Here is a 21,385-nt window from a genome sequence, read left to right as displayed (position 1 = left end):
CATCCATGGCTGTATTGGTCTGGGATATGAGGTGTGCATCCATGGCTGTATTGGTCTGGGTTATGAGGTGTGTGTTTATGGCTGTATTGGTCTGGGTTATGAGGTGTGTGTTTATGGCTGTATTGGTCTGGGATATGAGGTGTGCATCCATGGCTGTATTGGTCTGGGTTATGAGGTGTGTGTTTATGGCTGTATTGGTCCGGGATATGAGGTGTGCATCCATGGCTGTATTGGTCTGGGATGTGAGGTGTGTGTTTATGGCTATATTGGTCTGGGTTATGAGGTGTGTGTTTATGGCTGTATTGGTCTGGGTTATGAGGTGTACATCCATGGCTGTATTGGTCTGGGTTATGAGGTGTGCATCCATGGCTGTATTGGTCTGGGATATGAGGTGTGTGTTTATGGCTGTATTGGTCTGGGATATGAGGTGTACATCCATGGCTGTATTGGTCTGGGATATGAGGTGTGTGTTTATGGCTGTATTGGTCTGGGATATGAGGTGTACATCCATGGCTGTATTGGTCTGGGATATGAGGTGTACATCCATGGCTGTATTGGTCTGGGATATGAGGTGTGTGTTTATGGCTGTATTGGTCTGGGTTATGAAGTGTGTGTTTATGGCTGTATTGGTCTGGGTTATGAGGTGTACATCCATGGCTGTATTGGTCTGGGTTACGAGGTGTGTGTTTATGGCTGTATTGGTCTGGGTTATGAGGTGTGTGTTTATGGCTGTATTGGTCTGGGTTATGAGGTGTGCACCCATGGCTGTATTGGTCTGGGATATGAGGTGTGTGTTTATGGCTGTATTGGTCTGGGATATGAGGTGTACATCCATGGCTGTATTGGTCTGGGATATGAGGTGTGTGTTTATGGCTGTATTGGTCTGGGATATGAGGTGTGCATCCATGGCTGTATTGGTCTGGGATATGAGGTGTGTGTTTATGGCTGTATTGGTCTGGGTTATGAGGTGTGTGTTTATGGCTGTATTGGTCTGGGATATGAGGTGTGCATCCATGGCTGTATTGGTCTGGGTTATGAGGTGTGTGTTTATGGCTGTACTGGTCTGGGATATGAGGTGTGCATCCATGGCTGTATTGGTCTGGGTTATGAGGTGTGTGTTTATGGCTGTATTGGTCTGGGATATGAGGTGTGCATCCATGGCTGTATTGGTCTGGGTTATGAGGTGTGTGTTTATGGCTGTATTGGTCTGGGATATGAGGTGTGCATCCATGGCTGTATTGGTCTGGGTTATGAGGTGTGTGTTTATGGCTGTATTGGTCTGGGATATGAGGTGTGTGTTTATGGCTGTATTGGTCTGGGATATGAGGTGTGTGTTTATGGCTGTATTGGTCTGGGATATGAGGTGTGTGTTTATGGCTGTATTGGTCTGGGTTATGAGGTGTGCATCCATGGCTGTATTGGTCTGGGATATGAGGTGTGCATTCATGGCTGTATTGGTGTGTGTGTCTGTCTGTCTGTCTGTCTGTCTGTCTGTCTGTCTGTCTGTCTGTCTGTCTGTCTCTGTGTATGTCTCTGTGTATGTCTCTGTGTGTGTAGTTGTGTGCATGTCTCTGTGTGCAGGGACGTCATGCACCCATTATTTTAGAGGAGGCAGTAAGTACGTGAGGATGGGGTGTTGGTCCGGAGGGATGGCTGGTCCGGAGAGGGGGTTGGTCCGGAGGGGTGGCTGGCCTGGAGGGGTGGCTGGTCCGGAGAGGTGGCTGGTCCGGAGGGATGGCTGGTCCGAAGAGGGGGTTGGTCCGGAGGGGTGGCTGATCCGGAGGGGTGGCTGGCCCGGAGGGGTGGCTGGTCCGGAGATGGGGTTGGTCCGGAGGGATGGCTGGTCCAGAGAGGGGGTTGGTCCGGAGGGATGGCTGGTCCGGAGGTATGGCTGGTCCGGAGAGGGGGTTGGTCCGGAGAGGGGGTTGGTCCGGAGGGATGGCTGGTCCGGAGAGGGGGTTGGTCCGGAGGGATGGCTGGTCCGGATGGATGGCTCGTCCGGAGAGGGGGTTGGTCCAGAGGGATGGCTGGTCCGGAGAGGGGGTTGGTCCGGAGGGATGGCTGGTCCGGAGAGGGGGTTGGTCCGGAGGGATGGCTGGTCCGGAGAGGGGGTTGGTCCGGAGGGATGGCTGGTCCGGAGAGGGGGTTGGTCCGGAGGGATGGCTGGTCCGGAGAGGGGGTTGGTCCAGAGGGATGGCTGGTCCGGAGAGGGGGTTGGTCCGGAGGGATGGCTGCGGCCCTCTCTGGAACCTGGAAGTTGGAGAATTTTGCCTGAAACACCCTAAACAGCTTCTAGAGCCATAATCATGATGCCTAATTCTATCTAAAACAAATCTATGTACATTTTTCTGCATAGGTTATATTTAAGCAATAATGCCCGAGGGAGTGTGGCATATGGCCAATATACCACGGCTAAGGGCTGTTCTTACGTAGGACTTAACGCGGTGTGCCTGGATACAGTCCTTAGCCGTGGTTTATTGGCCATATACCACAAACCCCTGAGGTGCCTTATTGCTATTATAAACTGGTTACCAGCATAATTAGAGCGGTACAAATATTTTTGGGTCGTACCCATGGTGGCTTTCAGCCAATCAGCATTCAGGGCTCGAACCACCCAGTTTATAATAGCTAAGATAGTTGGACAAGCCTCTCCTTTCTCTAACTTGATTGATATCCTAAAATGACTTGTTAGCTGGTTATGAGGTTGGAAGATTGGGAACCTTTCTAGCTGGTTAGCTAAAGACAACTTTATAAAATTGCTTAGTGGCTAGTATTACAGAGAAACAACAAAACATTTTAGTTTTATTTATTCATCAGGAAGTAATCAAATGGCTACAGAGCTTGATCACATTCATGAGCCCATTACCAGAAGCTAAAATAAAATCAAATGATGTGTGTGTCACTCTACTCTCTCTCTCTCTCTCTCTAGTCAGGGTGCCCCCTCTAATTATGATAAACCGTGGATTATTAATTTAACATCTGAAAAAAAACAAAAAAAACCAGGACAAATCTGACAGGGCACGTGCCATTGTGCCTCTATGGGCATGACGACACTGTGTGTGTGTGTATGTGATCCTGGCTCCTGGCCCTAGTAGACAAACCTGCGTGTTAGCATGCTGGTCACATATCTCATCTCAGACACCCCCTCCCCGCACGCTCCCACACACACACACACACACACCGCTCGTCTCACACTGACAGCTCTGTATTACGACCCAGCAGTCACATCTACCTGCACAGGAAGGACGGAGGAAAGGAGGGTGGAAGGATGAAAGGAGAGAAGGAAAGATGGAGTGAAATAATTAACATTTTTTCCATACATATCTTGGTGTGGATTTGGTGAGAACGATGGCAATGGCAGAAAATTACATTAAATTAAAAAGTTCCCAATCTTCAATCAAGCCCTCCCCAATACCCCCTGTGGATATTTTATAATGTACATATTCAATCCTTTTCTATACTTTATATATGCTGCTCTTTCCATGACATAGACTGACCAGGTGAATCCAGATGAAAGCTATGATCCCTTATTGATATCACTTGTTAAATCCACTTCAATCAGTGTAGATGAAGGGGAGGAGACAGGTTAAAGAATGATTTTCAAGCCTTGAGACAACTGAAACATGGATTGTGTATGTATGCCATTCAGAGGATGAATAGGCAAGAGAAAATATTTAAGTGCGTTTGAACAGGGTATGGTATTGGGTGTCAGGCACACCAGTTTGTGTCAAGAACTGCAATGCTGCTGGGTTTTTCACAGTCAACAGTATCCCATGTGTATCAAGAATGGTCCACCACCCAAAGGACATCCAGCCAACTTGACACAACTGTGGGAAGCATTGGAGTCAACATGGGCCAGCATCCTTGTGGAGAGCTTTTGACACTTTGTAGAGTCCCTGCCCCGACGAATATAGGCATTTCTGAGGGTAAAGGGGGGTGGGGGGGGGGTGCAACTCAATACTAGGAAGGTGTTTCTTAATGTTTGGTATACTCAACCAATCCTTCCAGATCAAGACAGTTCCTCTGCCCAGAAGGGGAAGCTTGCCATACAGAACTCTGCCACCAGATGGCAGTAGTACTCTATAGTATTCCACAATGACAGTGAAGCCTGTCCTCTGCCTTTCCATAATGGTAATTATGAATAAGCTAGAAACCCTCAGTCAACACTATCTGACCATGCTAGAAATAATCAACGTTCTTAGTTTACCTTCCTTAGTAACCCTTTAACTTTTAACTCATATTTGGTTGTTATTTATGATAATGTTACACACACACTTTGGATTCATGGTTCAGGGAATGGAGAGGAGGGAGAAAGAGAGGGAGGGGGAGAGAAAAAGCATGCACCCCCCCTCCCCTCTCTTTCTCTCCCCCTCCATCTCTTTCTCTGCCCCACCCCTCTCTTTCTCTCCCCCTCCATCTCTTTCTCTCCCCCACCCCTCTATTTCTCTCCCCCACTCCATCTCTTTCTCTCCCCTCCATCTCTTTCTCTCCCCCTCCATCTCATTCTCTGCCCCACCCCTCTCTTTCTCTCCCCCTCCATCTCTTTCTCTCCCCCACCCTCTCTTTCTCTCCCCCACCCTCTCTTTCTCTCCCCCACTCCTCTCTTTCTCTCCCCCACCCCTCTCTTTCTCTCCCCCACTCCTCTCTTTCTCTCCCCCTCCATCTCTTTCTCTCCCCCTCCCCTCTCTTTCTCTCCCCCTCCCTCTCTTTCTCTCCCCCACCCCTCTTTTTGGAAGTAATATAGGTACAGTTTAAACTGAATGGTGTGTGTGACCAACTCTAGATTAGGGAAGAGATTTCCTCTCTGTCTCTCTCTTCTAAACCAGCGGAAGGTGGAATAATCTTTTTGTCATTCCAGAATGCATTTAGAACCACTACTGTTTATGAAAAGGAAAAAACAACAAAAGATTGATGTCTGTCTGTGTTTTCCTCTCCCTCTGGCACCTTAACTCCCGTGGTGGTATTACCTATATGAAGAAGGAATCATACAAACAGGCTGGAGACTCGATGACACACTGTCCCTCTCTCTCTCCCTTCTCTCTTTCTCTCCCTCTCCTTTCTCTCTTTCTCTCCCTCTCCTTTCTCTCTTTCTCTCCCTCTCCTTTCTCTCCCTCTCTCTCTCTCCCTCTCCACGCTCACATAGACAAAAACATCCAGACTGCTCTTCCATCCAAGAACACTGGTCGACCTGTGGTGGAAAATGTATTCAATTCAATTCAAATTGATGTAGCGAGGAGTAATCTTTCTCTATTAAACCTGTCACTTTTACCAATTGTTCCTTAATATCTTTTACTGCCTAGCTATGAGGGTAGCACGTAGCACATAACATAGACACACACACACGTTAGAGCACGCACCTACACACACACGCACACTTTTGTGCACACATACACACACAGTGAGCTGCCGAAGGAGTCAGTCAGACTTAACCTTCAGATAGGAGCTCAGAAAGACCTTGGTTAAGATAGGAAGTCATGTGTGTAAAATCACTATACTTTAAATCTCACCGCTCACTGCTATTGAGATGCAGAAGTTGTTGCGTGGGGTATAATGATACGCAGGTTTGTGTGTGTGTGTGTGTGTGTGTGTCTACAGAAATCTGAATGATAATGAACCAAGTTCTACTTAAATAGTCTTATGAAATAAATGACATGCTTACATGTACTTATGAAGACAGTTCCATTCTAATTTATATGTAAAATAATTAGATCTGGAGGTATTTGGAGAACAAGACGTGCTTCGCTATGCCACTGAAAGGTAAATGATTTGCACTTGGTTCGTTTTTAATGACTAACCTGGAAACAGTGACGTAACAGTCCAGTTATGATAAACCAGACTGTGGTTCACACTTGAGGATTTGATGATGAATTTGCCCCTATACACTACACGACCACTGATCGTTCATCCTCTATCTTTCATATCCCTTTCTGAAGCACGCTCATGAGACTCTACTATCAAAGTGCTTTTTAGTCCAGGAGTCGGTTCAATCTGGATCCAGGAAACCATCCCTTTAGTTTAAGTAACTAATGGAATATACACAGATCTACATTTACATAACAACAATGTCCCTTTAGTTTAAGTAACTAATGGAATATACACAGATCTACATTTACATAACAACAATGTCCCTTTAGTTTAAGTCACTAATGGAACATACACAGATCTACATTTACATAACAACAATGTCCCTTTAGTTTAAGTAACTAATGGAATATACACAGATCTACATTTACATAACAGCAATGTCCCTTTAGTTTAAGTAACTAATGGAACATACACAGATCTACATTTACATAACAGCAATGTCCCTTTAGTTTAAGTAACTAATGGAACATACACAGATCTACATTTGCATAACAGCAATGTCCCTTTAGTTTAAGTAACTAATGGAACATACACAGATCTACATTTACATAACAGCAATGTCCCTTTAGTTTAAGTAACTAATGGAACATACACAGATCTACATTTACATAACAGCAATGTCCCTTTAGTTTAAGTAACTAATGGAACATACACAGATCTACATTTACATAACAGCAATGTCCCTTTAGTTTAAGTAACTAATGGAACATACACAGATCTACATTTACATAACAGCAATGTCCCTTTAGTTTAAGTAACTAATGGAACATACACAGATCTACATTTACATAACAGCAATGTCCCTTTAGTTTAAGTAACTAATGGAACATACACAGATCTACATTTACATAACAGCAATGTCCCTTTAGTTTAAGTAACTAATGGAACATACACAGATCTACATTTACATAACAGCAATGTCCCTTTAGTTTAAGTAACTAATGGAACATACACAGATCTACATTTACATAACAGCAATGTCCCTTTAGTTTAAGTAACTAATGGAACATACACAGATCTACATTTACATAACAACAATGTCCCTTTAGTTTAAGTAACTAATGGAACATACACAGATCTACATTTACATAACAGCAATGTCCCTTTAGTTTAAGTCACTAATGGAACATACACAGATCTACATTTGCATAACAACAATGTCCCTTTAGTTTAAGTAACTAATGGAACATACACAGATCTACATTTACATCACAACAATGTCCCTTTAGGCTTTCTATTCACTTTCTATGAACTAGTATCTGTTTGAGTTGATGTTAAATAGAGGTGAGGCCTTTTATCTTTCTCTCAGCACATATTAGTTGCTGAAAGGTTGCTGGTTCGAATGCCAGAGCCGTCAAGGTGTAAAATCTGTTGATGTGACATTGAGCAAGGCACTTAACTTCAATTTGCTCCATGGCCACCATGCTACTATGGCTGACCCTGTAAAACAACACATTTCACTGCACCTATCTGGTGTATGTGACAATAAAACATCTTTATTTTACATTGACCTCAGGATACTAAAGCAGTAAAGGCCTCTTCTAACAGAGAAGAAACATGTACTGTACATTATATTTATGTTAGTTTATCATGTCTATTAATGAGGCTATTTATGTTGATGTCAAACGGAGGTGAGGCCTCTGATCTGTCACACACAAACACACACACACACACATACATGCACACACACTCAACATTGACACGAGGCCACATCCCTCTCGCATCTTTTCATCAAAGTAATCCTCTCTCTCTCTATAACTCTATCCATCCACACATCTCTTCCTGAGTGATCTAATTTGATTAAAGGGCCTTAAAGAGGGGAACTCACCAGATGAGACACAATTTAAAGCCAGGTAACTCAAGACTCCAGTCCTTCTTATGCATATTGAATGCACCAATTTACGCAATGTGACCGAATCACCCGTAGATGGCAAACCAAGCTTCACCCTCTCTGCTTTGCTGGCAGAGGACCAATAAACAAAAGCTAGGTTTTGGCAGTGAACAATTACCCCTCCATTTGGAGAGCGAAGGAGCAAGTTCCTAATGATTGGGGCTGGCTAGAGAGAGGGATGGAGAGATAGAGAGATGGAGGGTGTAGAGTGCATTTCTACAAATGCCAGGTAAACCCACAATTAGCAGGAAGCCATCTCCTCAAGTGCTCTCTTGTACCTTCCAACCTCTCTCAATCACTCTCCTTTCTTCTCGCCCTCCTTCTGAGAACCGTAAGATGGTCTATATCACATCCAAGTCAGGGCCCATCTTCTCCCAAAAATTGAGCTGCGTTCTCAAATGAATCATGCCTTTAATCTCATTCATACAAAGCCCCCTACTTCAGAACTCAGTACTTTTAATGGATTTTTAAATGGAAGAAGATGTAATTTCGCTGGTAGTGGGTGATGTGTTTGTATCGCTGAGTGTTTTGTTGTGATGTTGTAGTTGAATAGTTGAGAGTAGCGAGCTATATGATGACCATTTCGGAGGTTTGAAAAGAAGAGCCTGATCCTTTACCGAAACTCTTCAATATTGCCTGTTACCTAAAAGGCCACTGATGTTTTTAGTCTCATGGACGTCAATATATGCTCAAACTTTCAAGAAAATATTAACTGCAACTCTGTTGATATGCAACGACTTGGTAAAGCTATCAGGCTAGGGTTAGGGGTACTGAAGTAGGGTTATCGTTAGGGGTACTGAAGTAGGGTTAGGGGTACTGAAGCAGGGTTAGGGGTACTGAAGCAGGGTTAGGGGTACTGAAGTAGGGTTATCGTTAGGGGTACTGAAGTAGGGTTAGGGTTAGGGGTACTGAAGTAGGGTTAGGGTTAGGGGTACTGAAGTAGGGTTAGGGGTACTGAAGTAGGGTTAGGGGTACTGAAGTAGGGTTAGGGTTAGGGGTACTGAAGCAGGGTTAGGGGTACTGAAGTAGGGTTAGGGTTAGGGGTACTGACGCAGGGTTAGGGGTACTGAAGTAGGGTTAGGGGTACTGAAGCAGGGTTAGGGTTAGGGTTAGGGGTACTGAAGCAGGGTTAGGGGTACTGAAGTAGGGTTAGGGTTAGGGGTACTGAAGTAGGGTTAGGGTTAGGGGTACTGAAGTAGGGTTAAGGTTAGGGGTACTGAAGTAGGGTTAGGGTTAGCGGTACTGAAGCAGGGTTAGGGGTACTGAAGTAGGGTTAGGGTTAGGGGTACTGAAGTAGGGTTAGGGTTAGGGGTACTGAAGCAGAGTTAGGGTTAGGGGTACTGAAGTAGGGTTAGGGTTAGGGGTACTGAAGTAGGGTTAGGGTTAGCGGTACTGAAGCAGGGTTAGGGGTACTGAAGTAGGGTTAGGGTTAGGGGTACTGAAGTAGGGTTAGGGTTAGGGGTACTGAAGTAGGGTTAGGGTTAGCGGTACTGAAGCAGGGTTAGGGGTACTGAAGTAGGGTTAGGGTTAGGGGTACTGAAGTAGGGTTAGGGTTAGGGGTACTGAAGCAGGGTTAGGGGTACTGAAGCAGGGTTAGGGGTACTGAAGCAGGGTTAGGGTTAGAGGTACTGAAGTCGGGTTAGGGTTAGGGGTACTGAAGCAGGGTTAGGGGTACTGAAGTAGGGTTAGGGGTACTGAAGCAGGGTTAGGGGTACTGAAGCAGGGTTAGGGGTACTGAAGTAGGGTTAGGGGTACTGAAGCAGGGTTAGGGGTACTGAAGTAGGGTTAGGGGTACTGAAGCAGGGTTAGGGGTACTGAAGTAGGGTTAGGGTTAGGGGTACTGAAGTAGGGTTAGGGGTACTGAAGCAGGGTTAGGGGTACTGAAGCAGGGTTAGGGGTACTGAAGTAGGGTTAGGGTTAGGGGTACTGAAGCAGGGTTAGGGGTACTGAAGCAGGGTTAGGGGTACTGAAGTAGGGTTAGGGTTAGAGGTACTGAAGTAGGGTTAGGGTTAGGGGTACTGAAGCAGGGTTAGGGGTACTGAAGTAGGGTTAGGGGTACTGAAGTAGAGAGGGTTAGGGTTATGGTTAGGGTTAGGGGTACTGAAGTAGAGAGGGTTAGGGTTAGGGGTACTGAAGTAGAGAGGGTTAGGGTTATGGAAGGGTCGTGGTTATGGTTAGGGGTACTGAAGTAGGGTTAGGGTTATGGTTAGGGGTACTGAAGTAGAGAGGGTTAGGGTTATGGAAGGGTTGTGGTTATGGTTAGGGTTAGGGGTACTGAAGTAGAGAGGGTTAGGGTTATGGAAGGGTCATGGCTATGGTTAGGGTTAGGGGTACTGAAGTAGAGAGGGTTAGGGTTATGGAAGGGTCATGGCTATGGTTAGGGTTAGGGGTACTGAAGTAGAGAGGGTTAGGGTTATGGAAGGGTTGTGGTTATGGTTAGGGTTAGGGGTACTGAAGTAGAGAGGGTTAGGGTTATGGAAGGGTCATGGTTATGGTTAGGGTTAGGGTTAGGGATACACCAGACTGTGTGATTGGGTTAGGGTTAGGGATACACCAGACTGTCGTGTGATTGGGTTAGGGTTAGGGATACACCAGACTGTCGTGTGATTGGGTTAGGGTTAGGGATACACCAGACTGTCGTGTGATTGGGTTAGGGTTAGGGATACACCAGACTGTCGTGTGATTGGGTTAGGGTTAGGGATACACCAGACTGTGTGATTGGGTTAGGGTTAGGGATACACCAGACTGTCGTGTGATTGGGTTAGGGTTAGGGATACACCAGACTGTCGTGTGATTGGGTTAGGGTTAGGGATACACCAGACTGTCGTGTGATTGGGTTAGGGTTAGGGATACACCAGACTGTCGTGTGATTGGGTTAGGGTTAGGGATACACCAGACTGTCGTGTGATTGGGTTAGGGTTAGGGATACACCAGACTGTCGTGTGATTGGGTTAGGGTTAGGGATACACCAGACTGTCGTGTGATTGTATTCATGGTGTCTTATATATAAAATATATGAACTGGCAGTACGACATTGACAACCTCATATAATTACCCAGCTGTAATTGACTGATATTCACACATTCTTCCCCAAAGAGTAATGTCATCTAATTAAAGAGAGAGTTGACAGCCTGCTGTCACCTTCATTAGGTCCCCACTGGAAGTGTGATGTCCTCAGACTTCCTGTCAGACACATACGCTGCATGCAGTATGACGTGAAGTCTCTGTCCATGTTGCCCTTTGGGCAGTATTTCTGTTACATGTATTCAAAATACATATTTCAAATACAAAAAAATTGTATAGAAAAGTGACCGAATATATTTTGTAAATTGTCTTTCACTGGCCTGAGCTACAATCCAATGGGATTTGTAACAAGGTACTTTCGAGACCTGGAATTTATATTTTTAAAATACTTTTCTATAATTAAAAAAACGTTTGCGGTTCACCGTTTTGTGGCCCCCTTTCCCTCTGCATTGGTATCAGAAGTCTGATGGCATTTTCACATTTAGATGAACATTTTGGTCATTTAGCAGACACAACTAAGGTAGATAAACAAGTACATATCAAGTACAGACGTTTGTTGTTACCATTACAATGTTGTCGTAGTGAAGGCATGTACTTGCAAATGCATTTTGTATTTCAGAAATGACAAAATACCTCCATTTGATCTAAATACAATACAATACTTAAGTATTTTCTATTTTAGTTTGATACAATGGTTTTAAGAGTATCTTGTATTTGTAACAAGACCCATTTTGATGTATCTTTTTCCCATCTCTACATGTGCGCACGTACGCATGTTAAAGAGAGTGAAAGAGAGAGACTTCATTTGTCTTTGCAACGTCGACACAAACGAGTGCTCTCCGTTGTCTCTGTCAGCTAAGTTTCATTATCTTGCCTGACTGTAGCGCTGTGTATTACAGTGTGTGTGTGTGCGTGTGTGTGTGTGTGTCAACTCATCTAGTCACTAGCTCACCAGAGTGTTTGGTGTTAACTCTCCCTCGTTGACCTTTAGGGGTGGCGATCGATAGGAGGATATTTGGCGTGTGTTGTACCATCTTCACGGACTGAAGAGGCTCACCCCACTTCACAGAGTCATTTAGGAGGGCCTGGGGGGAGGAGAAGGGGTGTGTGTGTGTGAGAGAGAGACAGCGAGAGTGTGAAAGTGGATGATTGTGTGTGTGCTCATGGTAGAAACAGAGCTAGAAGAGAGGAGTGATGTTGCAGTGAGTAGTTGAATTGGTCCTACATGCCTTTTAGGTGAAATCAATAATGATCCATTCATTGAGGGTCTATCTCCTGGCCAAGCTGCCTCGTCCAATAACAGCTGGGGAGAGAGGCAGGTGGTGGGGAAACGCACACAAGCCCACACACATTTACACACCAAGCCCACACCTCGGGGTGCAGAAGCAGTCTACAGGGAGTCTGTGACAGGGAGTCTGTGACAGGGAGCTGTCTGTCTGTGGCTTACTGAGCACTGAAGGAGCTTTCCCTCTAAGCTCTCTCCCCCTCTTCCTTCTCTCCACATCCCCTCATCTTTCTATCTCTCCATTCTGACAGACCTAAATCCCTATTTTCCATCTTTAACAGATGGATAATCCTTGGCGGGTTCTGGGTATCTTGCTGTTTCGGGCTAATCATCTCACATGACGTTTTAATATGATAATGGCTGTTAACACCTGTCCAATTAGCTGGATTGTTATGCACCTCAACCTCGGAGAGGACGCCATGCCGTGTTGCTAGCTGCTCACACATTGATAGATGTAAACACTCTGGCTGTGGTATTTTGGTATACATTGAATGCTAATATTCTATTCAAATCCTAGTTTAAGGAAGTGTAATTGATGGGGCTTATGAGAGACAGGGAGGAAGGTAGGCACAAAGGATTTTAAACTATGGTTGATTTGGGTAAGGGTTGTCATGTTATTTAATTTATTATTGAACTTTTTATGTGGTGTTTTTGAGTCTCATCTTAGTTTCTCCATGTGTCTCGCTGGATGTCATTGATTACTTTTTAAAGACGTAGTGACAGAAAATTCCAATATCCCAATGTGTCTTTCTGTTGAAAACTGAGAACAAAGCTGATATTTGGTTCTTTTTGCATACTAGATTAGTGGAGCAGCAGCATAAAGAAAAGTTTTGAAACCGCATTGAACTAATCTTGTTGGCTACATCCCAATAGCCTACAGTCCTAGAAGCATTGTATATGCACACATCTTTTGGGGAGAATAGCATTTATTAAGCTTTTCTAAATTAGTATTGTTAGTAGCATTTTCATCACTCACCGCATGTTATCTCAACCTGCGTTCAGCATTTACCCAGCTGTCAATCAATCAATCAATCAATCAAATGTATTTTATAAAGCCCCTATTTGTGTGTATGTACGTATAGCTGTAGCCTATATGTGTATACAGACCGCATGTATAAAGGACTGTATGTACTGTAGGCCTGTGTGTATATTTGATTTGTAATATGGGTGTGTTGTTGGAGATAGATGGTGCTAGACGGTGGACCGTTGCCACACTTTAAAGGCTGGGTGTGATTGAGAAGCACAGCTTGACAACAGCAATCTGAAAATCACAGTAGGACCTCAGACTGGTCAATCCCACTCACAGCTTCTGACATTCACTGAATAAAAAAAAACTGAAGCAAGTTTGGATTGAAGTTCACCACTACGGTAGAGTGTCCGCACCACTACACGCACAAGCTCACACTCAAGCACACACGAGGGCAAACATGCACACATACACACACACACACACACACACACACACACACACACACACACACACACACACACACACACACACACACACACACACACACACACACACACACACACACACACACACACACACACACACACACACACAGATCATACTGTAGTTAATGAGTATGTATTGTCCCAGCCAAACCCTCAAACCCTCAGACCGTGTTTCTCTGTTTGGAGAGGAGGCGACTGGGTGGGCTGAGGTTGACACACGGGGGAAAGTCTAAGTACTCACTGTGTGTGCATTTGTGTTTTTTCATGTGTGTTTGTGTGTGTCTGTGTGCATGTGTGCACATGTGTGTGTGAACTATAATAGCTTTCTAATGGTTTTACAGGAATACAGTAATGCTATTCACCCCAACAGGGCAGCTACTGGGTGGTCCAAAGTTAAACAATACACATATCCACTTACTTAAATATAATTTCACTGTTTAATACTTCACTATTAAATACTAAACTATTACCTGTGTACGAGTCTATACTATAAGAGCTGATTCCATAAATCTATCACCCCCATAAATGTCAATTTTTTCTTCATTTGAGGACGAATGGAAGAAAGAGGGAGGTAGGAATAGATGAAATCTAGGTGGAGAGGAGGACAGAAAGGGAACGGGATACAGGATCTATCGGTGCTCTGGCATCTCTACGTCCTGTCTTACAACAGAAGTCACGAGGAGGGAACATAATAACAGGGAAATAAACATCAGTAGCATCTTCAGCTGTTATACTATGGCATATAGATGTTTGTTTACATCCATAGCAGTGTTCTTCTCCTCCCCTATGCCAATGGAGACAAGGAAACACTGTCAACCAATGTTATTGTAGAGAGACAGTGTGTGTGCTTATTAACACATCATCGTCACCAGTCAACATCCCTGGTTCAGAACTTCTCTCTCACTTCTCTCTCACTTATGGTGTAAATGAACAATTACAGACTCCCACCATTTCATGGTTTACCCTGCCATTTAAGTTCATATATATATATATATATATATATATATATATATATATATATATATATATATATATATATATATATATATATATATATATATATATATATATATATATAGATAAGTGTGTGTGTGTGTGTGTGTGTGTGTGTGTGTGTGTGTGTGTGTGTGTGTGTAACCGGGGTAATTATGAGTGCTAGGGGAGATCAAAGGAGCCACATTACAGCACTAGTCTCCATGTTTCAGCTGGGGTGTGTGTGTGTGTGTCTCCAGTGGGCCTTGATGCTGTAAGCTCTCCTGGTTAATATTACAGGATAGAAACACTACAGCGTGTAATCTGGCAGTTATCCCAGCAGAGCTGCACAGCACACTGTCATACATGTCAAGAGGAAGGGAGGAGGAGGGGGATGGGAGGGTGGAGGGAGAGAGAGGAAGAGGAAGAGAGAGAGAGAGAGAGAGCGGGATAGAGCGGTATGAAGTATCAAGGGGAGACAGAGAGAGAAAGCTGAGAGAAAGATGATCAGTGAACGTAAGTGAGATAAAGAATAGAGAAATTAATTGATGATTCGGGGAAAATATCCACTTTTTCCACAAATTACATTTTCTCCCTCTGTTTGTAGTCATTGTATCATAACTGTATTGCTAAAAACCTTATCAAGTGCATTTTGTCTAGTATGGCACCATATAGTGTGCGTGTGTGTGTGTGGGAGGGGGGGGGGGGGTGTGTGACAAACTGCCCGAGGGCCAATAGAAAGAACGTCCGTCTCATGTCACCTTGGCAACGGGAGTGAAGGAAGATGTGAGGAGAGAGGAGAGGGCCCTGTTGTCTTATCCCTTCCTGCCACTACCAGGCTTTCCTCAGGCTTCTGTCCGTCCTCTGGTTGCTAGGCGCCCACCTTGTGTGTGAGACATCTTTATGATAAACATCGTATGCAGAAAACTGTATTAAAGAACACAAATGATTATTACATCCTCAGGGCAATGGTACTACCGCTTCCCAGTCTGATGGATGAGAGGGCTGTAGGCGAGAGAGGCAGATTAATGTATAGAGTAGGGGTGAAAATCAGATTTCTGTTATGAGAATAATTCAATAATTCAGGGATGCAATATATGATCACAATGATAAAGATACAGGGATATAATTGTATGTAATTGTTTGTGTATGTGTGCATGCGCTAGTGTGTGTGGTTGTGTTTGTGTGTGTCATTTGGCTTAATAACAAATGTCAGGGCCCCCTGATTGGACAATTAAAACCAGCAGGGTTCCAGTGTTTGACGGGAGAGAGTGTGACATCCATCATAGGAAACAATCACCCTCTACCCTGCAGGAAACCTGTGTGTGTGTGTGTGTGTGTGTGTGTTTCACCCTAGCTAAAGCTCCTATCCCATAGTAATAATTGTCTCTCCATTCTGCAGCTGCCTAGAATGTCATAGTGTCTGACCATTCAGAAAGAAGTGAGGGAGGAAGGAGGAGCTAGGGGAGGGATGGAGGGAGCGAAGGAGGGGAAGATGTAAGGGGGGAGCAAAGGAGGAGCTAGGGAAGGGATGGAGGGAGCGAAGGAGGGGAAGACGTGAGGGAGGGAGTGAAGGAGGGGAGGAGAGATAGAAGGGATAGTGGAGGAGATAGAAAAGAGGTATAGATGTGTTTAATAAAAATGTATAATATATAAACATTTCAGACATGGAATTAAGCTTTTCATATTTTGGGGGGTTCATAATTGAGGGCCCTGTCGTTAACGGACTATTTCAGATGTATCCACTGTACTCAGAATACTTCCAGGATGATCCTTTCCTTACTTCATCAGCAGAGACAGGTGACAGGATTAGTGGATGAGAACAATAGGGGGCAGTATCAGACCAGAGAACACTGCTATGAAACCTCACTGACGCACACACTGTGGCAGTCACACAGACACACAAGCACATACAAACACGCACACACAACAACAACTAATCTGCAGTCTAACTGAGCGCTGTAAAGAGCTGTAAAGCATGTCATTAGAAAATAATAAAATGCATTTCAGTTTTCATTAATACATTTCATTGATTGGCTTTGGGTCTTTGTTATTTGTTTTGATGAAGATAACTTTGAGTTGGGTAAACACATTGCACTTCCAACACTGTGTGTGTGTTCCAGTGGAGGCTGGTGGGAGGAGCTATAGGAGGACAGGCTCATTGTAATGGTTAGAATGGAATACATGGAACGGAGTCAAACATGTGATTTCCATATGTTTGATGTGTTTGATGCCGTTCCATTTATTCCATTCCAACCATTACAATGAGCCTGTCCTCCTATAGCTCCTCCCACCAGGCGCCACTGGTGTGTGCATGTGTGTAGGTGTGCATGTGTGTAGGTGTGGATGTGTGTGTAAACACCATGAGGAGTGTATTGTGTCTCTGGGTGGTCTATGGTGGTTCAGCTCTTACATTTACCCAATAATGGAACAGAAAACCAGGCCCAACCACAAAAAGTACTGTACAACACACTCTGTTAGTTAGAGAGGAGGAGAATGCCGTAGGGGGAAATGAACAGGGGTTTTCTGGGTGGGGTGAATCAAAGTGGTGGGGTGAACCAAAATAGAAAAAATGGTTGCAGTGTAAGAGAAGATGAAGAAAGGGAGTGCCGTGAAAGACCAAAATGAAAAAGGATAGCGGGTAGAAAATGACAAGAAAATAAACTGAAAGGCAAACATGAAAAAGGAATGTCTTTAGAGAAAGAGAAGATTGAAAAGGGGAAGGGGTGTAGAGAGAGACGTAATCGTGGTGGCGTTTAGGGAAATATCAGGCTGAAGCAAAATAAAGTCAGAATGAATGTCTTACACAAACACAGAGTATTCCAAACTGTAACCCGAGCATAATAAGTACCACTGGACACTACCGTATGTGTGTGTTTGTATGTGTGATAGAAGAGGCAGCAAGCCCAGCGGAGCCCAGACAGGAAGTGGTGTGTGTATGTTCTGTATGTACTGAACTAGAGTCTGTCAGCAGCAGTAGACATCTTCTCTAAAGCTATGTAATTACAGTCTAGAATTTTTCCATTCATTCATCCAATCTTAGGTTTAAACTTAGAGTACGCACATTCACGTGTACCACAGCAGGTTGGTGGCACCTGCATTGAGGAGGAAGGGTTCTTGGTAATGGCTGGAATAGTGGAATAGTATACAGTGGAATAGTATCAAACACATGGTTTCTATGTGTTATATGCCGTTTGTTCCAGACATTATTATGAGCCGTCCTCCCCTCAGCGGCCTCCACTGTCGCACACACACACGTAGTGAACTTCAAATTGCAGTCGTTTGGTGGTAGTTGAAATCTAGGTAGTGTTTTCAGTAGTTAATGACTTTTTAGCCATGTAGCGATGTAGCTAACTACTGGAACTACACACTACTTTTTTTTTGCAAAAATCAAATAAAATGGGTGTGAAATAGGACATAATTTCTGACAATACAGATTTACGTACATATGATCAGTGGTTTATTTAGATGTAGTGAACTTCTTTTTCAAAGTAACTTTAGTTAAGTAAACTATATTATTTCTTAAGGGCAGCTTTAGTGTAGCTTTAACTTGTTCCAGTGGGAAGTAATTGTTAGCTTGGTAAACTATGTTTTTAGAGTAGCTTCCCCTACACTGCTCTTCTAACACACACACACACACACACACACACACACACACACACACACACACACACACACACACACACACACACACACACACACACACACACACACACACACACACACACACACACACACACACACACACACACACACACACACACACACACACACACACACACACACACACACACGGGCCAAGGTAAACTACAGGAAATAATTAGACAGAAATGTTTCCATCTCTGTTACTAATGTAGAAAATATGTCATAAAACAGAGAAAGAAGAGAGAGGAGGAGAGAGACAGACAGAGAAAGAGAGAGGAGGAGAGAGAGAAAGAAGAGAGGAGGAGAGAGAGACAGACAGACAGAGAAAGAGAGAGAGAGGGCGGGAAAAAGAAAGAGAGAGGATGAGAGAGACAGAGAAAGAGAGAGACAGAGAGAGGATGAGAGAGACAAAGAAAGAGAGAGACAGAGAGAGAAAGGGAGGGAGAGGGACGAAAAGGGAGAGTAGTTAGACTGGATCAGTTAAATAAACGTGTTGATCATCTCCTGCCATCTCTTATCTCTTGACCTGCTGACTGCTGCAGAGAAGAACATGGCTGAAGCGCTAGATCATGAAATACACGTGTGAAACAGTACATATACACTGAGTGTACAAAACATTAAGAACACCTTCCGATTAATGAGTTGCACCCCTTTTGGCCTCAGAACAGTCTCAATTTGTCGGGACATGGACTCTACATGGTGTTGAAAGCGTTCCACAGGGATGCTGGCCATTGCTTCCCACAGTTCTTAAAATTTGTCTGGATGTCCTTTGGGTGGTGTACCATTCTTGATGCACACGGGAAACTGTTGAGTGTGAAAAAAACAGCAGCTTTGCAGTTCTTGACAGGTGTGCACTCGGCCTGGCACCTACTATCATACCCAGTTCAAAGGCACTGATATATTTTGTCTTGTCCATTCACCCTCTGAATGGCACACATACAGTATACAATCCATGTCTCAATTGTCTCAAGTCGTAAATATCATCCTTTAACTTGTCTCCTCCCCTTCATCTACACTGATTGAAGTTGATTTAACAAGTGACATCAATAAGGGATCATATCTTTCACCTGGATTCACCTGGTCAGTCTATGTCATGGAAAGATCAGGTGTTCTACATGTTTTGTATTACTCAGTGTAGATATCCTACAGTATACAGACTTAACCTTTCACAGACAGGTTAGACTGTTTTTAAATGCAGAATAGGGGTATATGGAATAAGCTTGGCAGCTCAGCATGAAAGTCTCTAGTTAACAAAGACAAAAGTTCGTTACCCTGACGTTGGAATGCGACCAGGACAAAAAGTTTGTTACCCTGATGTTGGAATGCGACCAGGACAAAAGTTTTTTACCCTGACGTTGGAATGCGACCAGGACAAAAGTTTGTTACCCTGACGTTGGAATGCGACCAGGACAAAAGTTTGTTACCCTGACGTTGGAATGCGACCAGGACAAAAGTTTGTTACCCTGACGTTGGAATGCGACCAGGACAAAAGTTTGTTACCCTGACGTTGGAATGCGACCAGGGCAAAAGTTTGTTACCTTGACGTTGGAATGCGACCAGGACAAAAGCATTTGGGAGTCTCTTTATTTAGCGATGTAATTGCAGTTTGGTTGAGATGTGCACATTTCTGCCATGCTTTGATAGGACCTTAGGGACAGAAACGTTTTAGTTGAATCTGAAGAGTCCAGTTGAACAGTTAATAAGAAAGTTTCAGCGTTCGGAGAGGGAACGTCTCAGCTTATGACAGCCGTAGGTAATTAGTAGCATATGGTCATTTGCATACGCGAACCCAGTGACAGGTTGCATGTATCTGATTAGAATAAGCAGACATGTCTCAATGTGATATATTCCCCAACCTGAATACATGAATATGTCCTGCTAATTATCTCAAATCTTGCAAATGATCTACTTAAATATTAATTTCCTTTCACTTTGCATTGTTTGCTGCCCGCAAGCTATTTTGTCAGTGAGAGCAGTGTGTGTGTATGTGTGCCTGCATGCGCGTGTGTGTATTTTGTATAACCTGTGGTGTGTACTGTGATCCTAGATGGCCTGGTGCTGTGTGAGTTTTGATTACACTAACAGGATTAAAGTTCATATTTAAGACAGTGATGTCTGACAAGCAGTGACATCTGAAAACACAAGCAGGACACCAGGTGGAAAAGAACCCCATAACCCTTCTACTACTCATTGGATTTCAACATGAATAAAGTCCAGTTAAAAATAGCCATGCCTTCATAAACTCTCATGACCAACCCAAGGCCTAGGATATAGATCATTCACAAATCATTCAAATACAAATGCCATGCAAAAGGATGATCAAATCAAATGTATTTATATAGCCCTTCTTACATCAGCTGATATCTCAAAGTGCTGTACAGAAACTCAGCCTAAAACCCCAAACAGCAAGCAATGCAGGTGTAGAAGCACGGTGGCTAGGAAAAACTCCCTAGAAAGGCCAAAACCTAGGAAGAAACCTAGAGAGGAACCAGGCTATGAGGGGTGGCCAGTCCTCTTCTGGCTGTGCCGGGTGGAGATTATAACAGAACATGGCCAAGATGTTCAAATGTTCATAAATGACCAGCATGGTCAAATAATAATAATCACAGTAGTTGTCGAGGGTGCAGCAAGTCAGCACCTCAGGAGTAAATGTCAGTTGGCTTTTCATAGCCGATCATTAAGAGTATCTCTACCGCTCCTGCGGTCTCTAGAGAGTTGAAAACAGCAGGTCTGGGACAGGTAGCACGTCCGGTGAACAGGTCAGGGTTCCATAGCCGCAGAAAGAACAGTTGAAACTGGAGCAGCAGCACGGCCAGGTGGACTGGGGACAGCAAGGAGTCATCATGCCAGGTAGTCCTGAGGCATGGTCCTAGGGCTCAGGTCCTCCGAGAGAGAGAAAGAAAGAGAGAATTAGAGAGAGCATACTTAAATTCACAGAGGACACCGGGTAAGACAGGAGAGGTACTCCAGATATAACAAACTGACTCTAGCCCCTCGAAACATAAACTACTGCAGCATAAATACTGGAGGCTGAGACAGGAGGGGTCAGGAGACACTGTGGCCCCATCCGATGATACCCCCGGACAGGGCCAAACAGGAAGGATATAACCCCACCCACTTTGCCAAAGCACAGCCCCCACACCACTAGAGGGATATCTTCAACCACCAATTTACCATCCTGAGACAAGGACGAGTATAGCCCACAAAGATCTCCACCACGGCACAACCCAAGGGGGGGCGCCAACCCA

At 44.2% G+C, this 21,385-nt stretch overlaps 1 protein-coding gene across 1 annotated transcript; it reads right to left on the bottom strand.

Moving 5' to 3' along the window:
- Window positions 1-1,597: 1,597 nt before the first annotated feature.
- Window positions 1,598-2,575, bottom strand: LOC129823316 (uncharacterized). The gene is made up of 2 exons (XM_055882244.1): window positions 2,572-2,575; window positions 1,598-2,250 (listed from the first exon to the last, which is right to left on the bottom strand). Exons 1-2 carry the CDS (start codon window positions 2,573-2,575, stop codon window positions 1,598-1,600), a joined length of 657 nt encoding a protein of 218 aa, XP_055738219.1.
- Window positions 2,576-21,385: the final 18,810 nt, after the last annotated feature.

Source organism: Salvelinus fontinalis, chromosome 25, assembly GCF_029448725.1.
Source record: "Salvelinus fontinalis isolate EN_2023a chromosome 25, ASM2944872v1, whole genome shotgun sequence".
NCBI classification, from domain to species: domain Eukaryota; kingdom Metazoa; phylum Chordata; class Actinopteri; order Salmoniformes; family Salmonidae; genus Salvelinus; species Salvelinus fontinalis.
This window is presented reverse-complemented; position numbering and strand designations above follow the sequence as displayed.